Below are 12,876 nucleotides of genomic sequence, written 5' to 3'. Positions count from 1 at the left end.
TTGTCCACAATGGCAGTCATATGGGGTGTGGTGCATGAGGGCCCACAATCTTGAGGCCCCTTCCCAAACTCAAAAGTCTTATTAAGTTATAATATACAATAATCCTGACATATGTAGTAGTTATATAATTACTTTGGTTTTGGTTTTTTCTTTCATAGAAATATGCCGTGTCAATTAGTATTATGTATAATGAAGTATGGATACTTAACTTTAGTCAGTTTAATCAGCTGCTAATCCCCAGCCACTGCCTGGCCTCTCAAGAGTTTCCCTCGAGGGCTGATGCCCTTTCTTGATTTCTTTGTAAGCAGAGCTGTGTATCGCTCACCAAAATACCTATCTTTCCAGAGGTGCCCCACATGGTCGCCCGTAATTCATTACAAAACTAGAGAGAATTGATCACATTCAGTTAGATGACACCATGCCAATAAATACAAGGCTACTTAAAACAGTTTTGAATTTATTTGTTGTATAAAATGCATTTGTTATGACAGTAAGGCACATGTACACACCAAACAAGTATGTTTACGCGCAACAATATGGCATATTGTCAAAAGGCTGCCCACCAAACCTGGGTCTACTGTTGCCAGCAACAGCCAGTGTAGACTATTCTAGTCCATATAGCTACAAGGCATGATCAACTCAGGCACTGCGAGCCCAAAAAAGGGAAAGAGGTTAAAGAACTACAGATCCCTTCCTTATCCCATGGAAAGTCAACAACATTGCTGCTCTGCAATGTGCTCAGTCTATTCCACCAAGGAAGGATATAAGAAGGGGGCGGGGATTGTTATCCAATGGCACTTCAAATAAAGTTTCCCTGAGCAAAAGCCACAACTCAATGAATTAATGCTGGGAATGCAACATGCTGGATCATGGTGGGCTTCTTTTGAGGAGTCATGTACACCACACCTTCACAAATATCAAAGTTTCAAGCCTGGAATGTTCCTCTACCACCACATACACACTTATTTGCACTGCAGAAAAGTGCTTCCAGAGCCAGCAGAGGATGTGAAGTTGTCATGATCTGACCTATGGTGCAGGCTGAGGGCATGCTTGTGCCATACCACGCTTGTTTTTCATGCCTCCAACCTGGTGCTACAGTCCCACAGCAAGAAGCGCCGCAAGTGTTCTGTGCAGACCTGATGTACCCTGAGGCTTACGTTTTCCTTTCCCGTACTTTGCTAGCAAGGGAGATGCCCCATACATCCATTGCCACATTATTTCTCAAGTGCTGACACATGATAAATGGCACTGGCCAAAATAAATCATAATTATTTCCATCACCACCACCGTTGCCCATCCCTGGTCTCATGGAAGCTGCCAGCACCATTTTAATGTGTCAATAAATTTCTACATGCTCCAAAGACCTGAACTTCACACTAGAAAGTCAAAAGTAAATCCAAGCTTTCAACACGAGCAGAAAAAGTTTCAGCTGATGCTGTCAAAGCAGAAAATTGGTATTAAAGACTACTAGGGCATAAGAGAGCAAGTGTCGCGAAAGTTAAACAAAATCCATAAAGTGTAGAAAGGAATGTTAAAAAGCTAAACACTGTGTAATAAGATCTGAGATTAAATGCCGTAGCTTAGGCACAGAGAAACCAATTTCAAGATCCACTAAAGATCCATTCTAGGAAGAGGTTCAAGATTAAGGCACTCAAGAGCAGATTCTGAAGTGGGGGGAGGGGAGGACTAGTAAAGCATATTTTCATGTTAAACCTGCACTGTTGGAATTGCTCTAGTGTGCAGTCCTCTTTCCACATGGCATTTTCCCTTCATGTGGATAATCTCAGTGTAAGAAAAAGGTGAACCTAGGCTGCAGCACAACTATTTCACTGAGGCTTGTAACCAAAGTGTGCAGGTCTGTGCATTCATAACAGACCACACTGCACCTCAAAAATTAACCTACAAATCTGCTTTATACCGTCAAACTATTGATCCACCTATGTCTGTATCCAATTATTTAGAAGTGTCCCTCCATAGGTATTGGCTGCACTAGTATTCCTCCCCCCCCCCCCCCATAGAAAGGCAGCTGATAATCCATATTCTTTTTTCATGTTGTATATGAAGTGGACCAAGAGGTTTTATAATCAGGGAAGCACTCAGTAATTTTATATGTGAGCATAGGGTTAAATTAAATAGCTGAAAGTCAGCTGAAAGATTTCCTTTTAAGCCTAGCCTTAATGGGAAATATGCAGCAAATAATTTCTGGATAACTAGGAAGTATTGAAGACCTTTAAAAATATTGATGAAAATTACTCAGAAGATGGGTATACAATAAGTCGACAGGTTATGAGATGAATCTTCTAATAAACTCCTGAGATCAGTTTTTAATCAAAATCTGTTCATCATGGAGAAACAGAAAGTTTCAAGGGACTGAAGAAAAGTGGTGAATTTTCAAAGACATTATTTTAGAATTATGACCAGATCCACTTATCCTGTGCAATGTAATGAAATAAATTCCAAATATACACAACACTTTTAGCATAAGCTACAGAAGAAGTATACTGCACAAATAAAATCACTAAACATCATTTGCATAACATTCACATGGGTGAGTTAGGCCAATTCAGTTCCACTATGCTACCAGATTTCAGGGAGAGACTAGAACGAATGGGTCCTAAAATGGTTATAAGATGATCATCAATTAATTGCAAACTCAGACTGAAATCTTGATCTCTTTCATGCCCTCTTAAATCACACCAACCTAAATGGAACTTAGGTGCGTATTATTATGTGTAGATTTATAACCTGCATATATCAAAGCCTCAGCAATGACCAGGTCTGCTTGCTAGCATAATATAGATCAGCTTGAGACGTCATTAAAAACTTCAGTAAGTAGATGTTCTGTGCTCTCACCAAGTCAGCCTCCTTCCCTCTCTCTCACACAGAGAAAATTGTTCCATGAAGTCACACTATTTGTTCCTCTAGCCAAGTATTGTCCACTCTGACTGACAGCACCTCCACAATTTCTCAGGCAGAGGTCTATCTCATCACTTGCTACCGAAGATCCTTTTAACTGGTGATGCCAGGGAATGAAATTGAGACCTTCTGGGTGCAAAGCCCAACACCATGCCACAATCCCTTCCCAAAAGTTCATGGTGGGTGTTATGACTCGGGCAGAGTGACCCAACTAAACCACCCTAGACTAGAATACCTGATGACAGGTTACTTTGTTCACCCCAGGCATAGTTCACTTGACTTAGTGTTAAGGAGAACTTTGCTACACATCTCTGGTAGAATGTGTTCTGAAATGGTTATCTGTACAGATCCCAAAATGCAATTTGTGTAGCATTGGGGTTTTTTGTGCAATATGTGCTTGTACATCTTCCTCATGAAAGTTCTGTTCCCAATACCACTGTCAATGTGCAAACCCCTTGTGTAGATCTGATTGTCAGAGAATTTAATTGCAGTTGAAGCTTTCCATAAAGAAGGGTGTGCACATATGAACATAATCTGAGTGGTAAACCCATCATCAAAACAGACTCATGTTTTTATTAAAATATACTAATTTATCTTCTGGGTCAAGTTCAGAGGAAACCATTAGCGTTTGCAGCAAAAGCACAGTACTAATTGGCCCTAAACAGGTATCATCACCAACTCATCTCCCCCTCCCCCAAAACAATTTGCCAATGTTTACACACACATTGCTCATGGGGTGAATGAATGTACGCATGCTCATGTACATGCAGCAATTTCAAAGTTTAAAAATGTACATTTTAAAATGGTGGACATGGGAACCAAGATCTGACTATTGAAGCAGTAGCTATGTAGTGCCATCCAGATGGTTTATTAGATTTATATACCACCCTTCATCATAAGATCTCAGGGTGGTTCACAGTTGATGTTGGATTCCAACTCCCACCAGCTCCAGTCAACATGTCTAATCATCAGTGATGCTGGGAGGGGAATCCAACATTTGAAGGGCCCTGGGTTGACTAACGCTGGAGTATTAGATCAGTAATTGATTTGCTGACTGATACATCTATCAAATAGGGGAAACTGGGCTTCAGCAGTCAAATAGAAACAATTCAGGCCTTGTTTGCATGCACATCTGTATGCACCTAAGCATATTTTGAATTGCATTGCAATGCAATGGGTATTACTATCATTCTAAAGTACAATTCCAATACCACATCAATTTTAATTTCATCTGGGTGTTAAAACATTCAGACACATTAGTCCGTCCCTTCAAATTATCTGTGGCTGTGGAAAAATATGATGTTCAAGATTTCGTTTCATTTCATTTTGTGGTTTCTGCATTTCAACAACAACAAAAGTATCACATTTAAAAATACATATCCGCAATCATGAAACACTTTTGAAATCAAGTGGCTTTTTAAGATCATGAACAAATACAAGAGCCACAAAAAAAAGTACCTGGGGATAATGGGAACAATTCATGGGACTTGTTCTAAAACCAAAACCAAAACCAAAACCAAAACCTACTTGGATTTATAGTTTTTGGAACGCATGATTGAGCCCTGTAAAAACTTACAAGTGCACATGGAATTGAAATATAGAATTAGTTTTTAAAAATAAATTACCTTTTAAATATAAATTTGCCCGGATGTTTTAATATGTACATATTTTTCGATTGGAGCTACTCCAAATCAAAACAGATTACCTTTTTCAAGGGATTCAAGGCAGTTTTGACACAAGTGAACTGCTTATGTTCAGCAGAGTGAAGGCAGAGGCTGTGACTATTACAACAATGGTTGCATTGATATATTTTTGAAGTACAATCACCCCACTTGGAAGTTAAATGTACTGCGTGCATATACCACGTCTGGCTGAAAGTTGGCCATCTGAATATAGATGGAGAAGTGGGTGAATACCATTGCGGTTTTAATACACCATTCATCTCCGTGGAATCCAGTTTAAGTAGCCATGTGTACAGAAGAAGGGAAATCGCTGTAATGAACAGCTTCCAGGCAGAGTACAGCACATGCCCCGCATACCATTAAATCAATGTTAAATAGCACTAATAAATAGATGGTTGGCTAGGCATGAGCTCCCCCACCCGCAACCCCTCAGCCATCCAAACGTAATCCAATTTCTGGAAGACCCCTTGCTATAAAAGCTGACACAGCAGGCAATTTGAAAGCACAGTGTGTGTGACATTTCCTCTTGGATGTATTTCTTACTGAACATTCTCAAACAGAGCTAGCATGTGTGTTAAACAAGGCAAACTCTGCACCTCACTCTCTGATTAGTATTCTGTAACAGACAGGCTGGATACAAAAAGGCAGACAGCCTCTGGTAGGGCCTGAAAGCTACTGTTTAAGGCAGCATAAAGCCATAAACTGACTATAGGACAGCTGTCTGGAAAACAAATGTCCGTATATTGAATTAATCCACTGGGCTTGTATAAAGTAGTGTGACTCTGCACTGACAACCTTGACTTTTAAAGCGCTGGAATAAGGAACTGAATTAGGTACTTTTAATCATTTGTCGTTATAAATCTGGACAAAAGTAACGAGATGCAAGGGCAAATTAAATGATTTCATTTATACCAATCTTGCATTGTTTTGCCACCTGCTACTCTTATTAGTGCATCTTTTAAGTTGTGTTTTTTTAATAGAGACCATGTAGATTCTCACCTGCACACCTTAATAAGCATCATCTGGCATTATGACCCATGCTTTCATCCAAATAACCATTATAGGGCATAAGATTTGTTTAAATGTCAAGCTCTATATGGAATGAAGAGGAATTGGATATCAATTTCACTGACTCTTTCTTCATTGCCTAGAGCAATCTTAATAGATTTCTGAAGAGGAGAAACAAACATGTACAGAAATCCTTAGGCCACCACCCCCCAAATTGAAATCAGGACTCATCAGAGGAAGTGGGGGCAGCACATATAATTTAGTGCATTTTTGTAAGTGTGCAAGTCCCATTAGATTAGTGATGGGCAGGGGGACACGTTACCTCCTGGGCAACTTTCCAGAGGCCACATGTCACTGGTGGGCTCAGCAACAAATGTTAATTTTATGTTTGTTACAGCAGGCTTCAAGGACACATCATTCCAACCAGACAAAAACACTCAAGGAGGGGGCAAAGCAGGTCTGGCAGGGGGTGTGGCTGGTGAAGGGGTCTGGCCCAGATGGAGAGGCCTGAAGGGTTGCATATGGGCCATGAACCTGAGGTTCTGAACTAGTGCCACTGTACAATATACATGCAGCTCCCAGGTCCTTAGCATAACTGTTTTAGTCCAGGTAGGGAGTTGTGTAGCTCAGCAGAAGGAAGCAGGAGCATAGGCCCAACTCTGTGCCACAGCCGGGAGCATGAGCCCACCAGACCTTCTCTAGCAATTCCACAGCCCCTTCTTGTCTTTGTCACTGCCACATGGTGGCTATCCATACATTAGGATTACAGAAAAGGTTATGGAAGGTGCAGAAGATCTAGTAAATGTTAAAGGTTTGTAGATGATTGGAGATGTTCGGATGTTTGAGAAATGCTGCCTCAGACATACAAAATCCCCAGCTTTGACCATCTTCTCTGGATTCTACCTTTTAACTCTGATTTGTGTTTCTGACTCACAAAATCAACAGCAGTACAGTACAATTATCAACAATATAACCGTGTTCTTCTTAAGCCTGTAACCAAATTTAAGAAGCAACACATAGAAATAGAAAGCACCCCTTCATGTATGTCAGCACAGATTTAAACTCCAAACTCCACTTATCACTGTTATTTAATTCATGCTGCTACCTCTCCACATAGGAATCTTCCATGTCATGTGTTTTACTCTGCATGTGCACTTTAGATGGATGTACCAGCTCCGACCTTGACAGTAGAGTGTTGATACAGACCATTGTGAGGAACTTGGGACTGTAGGTTTGAAATCAGCCCACAGCTGTATATTCCACAGCCACACTTGTCCCTTCGGGTTCTCAGTTTTCCCGTCGCTGTTTTCCTCAGATCACGACACCACACAGTTGGACTGTTTGGCTCTGTCCCCTGAAGGGGAGCTTGGTCTCATTCTTTCTGTATCAGAAAAACAAAATGAACCAAATGTTTCTAATTAAAAGATTTCAAGCATGCTTTTAAAAAAGAAAATTAACACATTCAGGTATACCTTCTCAGTTTTCCTTTTCCCTTCTGCAACTCATGATCCCCACCCACAGCCACAGGAAACATATTCCAGAAATGTTTCCACAGTGAAGGCATTTTTCAAACTATTTCGATTGTTTATTCCCAATTAATTTACAAATTTTGTTACGGCACAAAATATGGTCTTTTCAGCTTTTTAACAGAGGTGCAGATACCATCAAGGCACCATGTTTAATTACTAATACTTTTATAGACTTGTATGCATTTGAACGCTTCTTGTAAATAAAGCAGAACTTCAGTATTTAAGCATCATATTATATATACAGTTATCAAATGAAGGCCATTGAGAAGGCCAATTCCTTTTTTTCAGGATTATTAGAAGCAACATTAACAAAAACGTTTTTTTAAATGCATCTCGTTCAAAGTAAAATTATTTAGATAATTGCAAACTACATTAAGGGTAGTTAAGAAGAATGAGGTAATCACCTCAGGCAGCAGATGCTAAGGGTGGAAGTAGCCTCTCTTGGCTTTCCCACCACCGTTTTCATCCTCTTTAGCTGGTGCCCTGGAAAAGCAGTCCCTAGTCCCCCTCCCTCTGTGTGCCACAGACAATACCAGTGAGAATCTCCTAACTGGGTGAGTAGGCAGAAAGGCAACCAGTCCAGGAAGCGCTCTCCACCAGGCACTGCATGTGCACACATGCACCACTTTGTTCATGTGACTTATATTTAGACATTATTTACTTGAATAGCTCTCCACCAGGCACTGCATGTGCACACATGCACCACTTTGTTCATGTGACTTATATTTAGACATTATTTACTTGAATAGTCCGCTGTAAAATTACTAGTTGATAGGTACCAGGACACTGGTCCACGTTCAAAACTTAAGCTTTAGATTCAGTCCTGGTCCTCCATACACACTATATCAACCTGCCCATTTGGCACCTGAGTTGAGCTGTTCTTTTTGTGCTCTAATTGCTACAGTCTAAAACTTTTTTCACTGAATACACAGAATGACAAATTTCAACATACAGAAAGCTTTAATAACCTTCACTTTGGATTATATATCTATATGGGCCTCTGCTATTTTCTAGTTTTATCACTAGGGGTTGCTGCATGCCCTCTGGTCAACTTTAATAAAATGTTACAAATGATAAATGATTTTTTTCTCTGCTGTGAATTAAAACACAATGTTTGAATCTGTGCATGTCTTGTGCCATGCAGATTTCAACGCAAAAGAAACAGACCGCCCATCTCCAAGAAGGGTCTCAAAATGTATTAAGCTGAAATGTAAACAAACTTTCGGTGTTACAATTTATACTCCAGTAAAAAACAACGGGTGGGGTGGGGGAGGTGCTTCTGACCATCGCTTCCAAGCTAAAATGGCAGAAACCTCAAGATATCCAACCAGAATTTCCTCATCTTCCTATTTCCTTTCCTCAACAGCTGGGAACCTCCCCATGCATATTCCAATGGGGAAACTCTAGTTACTGTGAGTGATAACCATTCAATGTTAAAAGACAGTACCTGTATACCTAGAAATATTAGTGTACCAATTAGCACAGCTTATGCCCTGTTACCCAATTTCCCATCTTCTCAAATACCATCCAGGTCTGGTGGCCAGCTTAATGTTTTATACATGACATGTGGCTGGCTTCTCACTATAGCTTGCTATATGCCATAGGTCTCTCAGGCTGCCATAGATTACTTCCTTGGCAGTGAAACACACAGTGCTTTCTTGCACTGGCTGCAAGTATAAAACATTTATGCAAAGGCAAGTGGAGCAAATTCTGAACTGTGGTGATTAGTAGTTTCAACAGCCTTAAGTGGGTTCCTTCCTACTGAAGTATCTGAAATTGTTCGGCTTAGTGTATATTGTATTTTGAGACAACTTCACATACTGTATCAACTCTGGGATTCCAATTATTGAGTTGTATTGCTCTGATGAATTTGTTGTTTGCTTTATTTATATATTGCGGTGTTAGTGATTGCAATGCTTGTTTTTTAAATGCTGCTGTGATTATTGTGAGCTGCTTTGAGCTCAACATTTGTTTTTGGAAAAGCAGAATACAAATATTAAACCAAAGTCTCTAATCCAGGAGTAGGAAAGCTCAGGCTTGGAGGGCAAGTGTGGCTGGAATGGGTACTTGAACTGTAACTATGCCTCGTTTGCCTGGAAAGATTGTGAGATGTGTGTGTGTGGGGGGGTGTATAGAAACTTCTGACTACTGCACAGCTCTCCCCTCTCCCACAGTTTGTGCTGGTTCTGCAGCTCCTTCTATTTCATCCTACACGGCCACTGTTAGAGGATAGGCTAGACAGTGAACAGATTTAACTTCAGAGCAGGGGTAGCTAATCTTTTTTGGACTGAGGGCCACACTGACCCAGGTCAACCCTAAGGGTCAAAACAGCCGTGGCAAGAACTGCCTTCCCAAGCACTACTATCAGCCATTCTACATTATTTGAAAACATTTCATCACCATTCATTGTTCTATATTAAATTCGACAGAGCAGCACCTGTGGAGACTATATGGAAGCAGGCAGCAAATCTTTTATTTAATTTTAAAAGACTATTATTTAATTTTAATGGAAATTTCAGGGGGATATGGGGGCCCCACAAAAAAACCTTCTGGCATCATGCCATCACAACAGGAGACCCCCCTGGAGTCAACAATAATTTTAAATTCATTTTTTAAAAAACAAATGACTCATTGGGAGTGTCATGATTAAAATGCATCTTGAAACATGGTTTTAGTAACTTGGTAACCCTAACAAGCAGACGCACTAGGGCCAACTTGTGTATTTGGTAACCTAGGAAGTTAATGCTGGCTAGAGACATTTATGCTTATGATATATTCTTTCTTTATTACATATAATACTTTTTAAAAATGTGTAAAACCTCTCAAATTCAATGCTATCCTTTCATTATTAGCAAAGCTGTGTTTGTAACCTAGTTTGAAGCTTAGCTTTTGTAAGATATTCAGCCTTGAAGCTGTAGTTACTTCTCAAGAACAATAGACAAGCTTTAGTAGTTGCTTGGAAACCACAGGCATGCATGAAGTTTGTGTGTGAATGGGTTTTGCTAACAGGAAGCATGAAGACCATCAAGTTGGGCCTGTGATGCAAGGTGGCAAACTTTTGCTACTTTGCTATGAGAAATTTTTGTACCCATGCAAATGGAGGATGTTCCCATGCATGTGGAGAGAACATTACTGAGACAATTCATACCTGAATCTTTGCAGAGAAGAATGTTGTTTTCAAAAATCAATCAAATTTCTGGATTCTATGGGACAGAACTTTTGCTTCTCGAGATATATGACTACAAAACAGCTTACTTTTAGAGCTTTATCCACACTTACTTTTCCTATGCGCTTTCCAAGCATGGTGCACATTTTAAAGCTCCTGCACACTTTTTTATTGCTCCAGAGCCTTCCCTGCGAAAATTAACTCTTCAAAGCTGAATTGGAGCAAAAGGCAATCTGCAGAAAACCCAAATTGTGGGGAAGGCTCCAGGTATCCTTGCATTCCTTGTGCAAACGAAGATTCCCAAACTGAGTGTTTCAGGTCAAGCCTGATCAACTTGGCACACACAGCAAGGCTGTTGTTTAAACTTCACTAACCAGTTCCATCCCCAAACTGGCATATGATGTGGAGCAGGGGCTGTTGGAGACTCACAAAAATGTTTTGAGGGACAGATGCTGCCCATGGGTTAGCCATGTCTGCTTTAGAGGAAGTAGTTAATAGCTACAGGACTTCGGTCATACAAAACTGACCATCAGTCAAATTGTTGCACTGCAACTTCCACCATCTCTGACCATTGGGCCTTATTTTTGGAGCGGATGGAAACCGGAGTCCATCAGCATCTGAAGGGCCACAGGTTAGTTCCCTCCCCCCAAAGTTAAGAAGACTAAACAACTGCAAGCTATACTGTAGCCAGTAATTATAAACAAGAAAGAATTGTTATAAGGGAATTCCAAAAGGCCTCATATAAAGATTCCACAAATGCTGGCTTAGCTTATCACAAGAGACCCTTTTAATGGTTGTTGCTAGCATTTCCCCCTCTAGAATGCACAGCGGGCTTAGGGGACAGGCAGGATACTGCCTCATTTATGCGAGGTTATGAAAAATGCAGAAAAAAACACCACCTGGAGTCTCTTTTTAACACTTGTTTCCTTCTCCAAACCACACTGCAAATGAGAGCTCTAGGGAAGGGAAGTGTGTTCTACTGGGGTTCTGTTCATCAGAGGATAGGGACACATGTGTATACATAGACACACAAACACACACACACACACATACACACACACACACACACACACACGGTAGATGCTGAGTGGATCTGTCTGCTCTGACATGTCTCATTCCCAACCCAACCCCATGATAAAATAGTTTGCTATTAACAAAACAAAGACGTCAGAATTTCACCCTTCACCCTTGAACAGTGTAAGATAGCAGATTAAATGAATCAAGGTGTCTTATGAAAGAGTCAAACATAAGAGGAGTCTATTTAAGCCTCGGCTGGTGCATCCAGGGGCGCATTTTGAATACAAATACCTTCCATGATTGTCACAGCAACTCTCTTCCCAGTCATATAAAGTTAAGTGGCATGAGGCATCTCAGTTTTGCTAATAAACCTACATTACACTCACGCAACACAGAATGACAATCTGCTTCCTTCTTGGAATCAAAATACCTGATTTATGAACCTAATTTATGAAAGAGAATGTGAAATTATCCCATTAGCCCCCTAAATTAAACTCATCTAGAAACAAAGCTATCAGATGAGGTTAGTGTCAGACTTCAGGATTATACTAATACTTGATATAGCTGCCCTCCTTTTACTCTGCCCATACACTGACTGGTCTATCACCCAGTATAGAAGTTTGGGGAACGGAAAGCAGAATAGAGAAGGGCAAGCTTTTCTGGGGAAAAAAATCCTGAAAGAGTAACTATTTTGTTGGTAAAAACAAAAAATAAAGAGTCTTCCCCAGGATTATTTACCTGAATTAGCCCCACTACTACGGACGCTGACAGGGCGAGGGCTAGCCTGGCTTTCCTTTCCTGTCTTCACAACCACAAAGTCTTCAGCAATATCACTGGCAATAGAACTGGCATCAGCATTGAAGGGTGGTGGCCGCTTGGCCCGTCTGAAAAATCCACTGCCAAACCTCTTGACTGGTTTGGAACCAGCTTCCCCATTGGCAACATCATCTTTCCTGAGGTCACGGATGGACTCCCTGGATTTGGATTTGGATTTTAATAGGGAAAATAGTTTCTGAGGACTCCGGTTTCCTCTGTTCAGGTCCTCAAGTGGAGGCTCAATATCTGGCAGCACTTGCTCCACCGTGATAAGGTCATTCAGAAAAGTTTGTAGTCGCCTATTGGACTCACTTTCTTCTTCCTGTGCTTCTTGAGTCCCTTGTGACTCGTGCCTCTGGCGGGAGGCCCAGCGCATCATTTCGCCTGGGGGAACTGCCACTACCAGTCCATACTTTGGGCTGATGGCCTTCCGGGCCACTGTAGAGGAGGAAAATCCCATTCTCCCGACGCCTTGGCGGAAAGGGCACGGAAGGTTCAGCTCCTTGTAGAGGTTGACCTCCTCCGAAATAGCATAGAGTTCACGGAATTCAATATCAAACATCTCCACATGCTGCCCGGTCAAGTACAAGACCATGTTTCTGTCTATGTGGGATGAGGTCCATGTGAAACTATCAAACAAGAGATATTGTTGTTAAAAGCACTGCAATCAGAAACAGTTACCCTCTCACATCTAAGCTCATACCATCTAGGAAAACATGTCGTAGTAATCAGGAAGCATATT

The 12,876-nt window shown here is 40.9% G+C and overlaps 1 protein-coding gene across 1 annotated transcript in view; it reads right to left on the bottom strand.

Annotated features, from left to right (window-relative positions):
• Positions 1 to 440: 440 nt before the first annotated feature.
• The window catches only part of FAM83F (family with sequence similarity 83 member F), a 29,164-nt gene continuing 16,728 nt past the window's right edge, over positions 441 to 12,876 (bottom strand). Inside the window, 2 exon segments of the mRNA XM_079994576.1 lie at positions 441 to 6,987; positions 12,057 to 12,763. Coding sequence (XP_079850702.1) covers positions 6,923 to 6,987; positions 12,057 to 12,763 — 772 coding nt within the window. The 3' untranslated portion in view covers positions 441 to 6,922.

The sequence above is a fragment of the Podarcis cretensis genome (assembly GCF_951804945.1).
Source record: "Podarcis cretensis genome assembly, chromosome: 10".
Lineage (NCBI taxonomy): Eukaryota > Metazoa > Chordata > Lepidosauria > Squamata > Lacertidae > Podarcis > Podarcis cretensis.
This window is presented reverse-complemented; position numbering and strand designations above follow the sequence as displayed.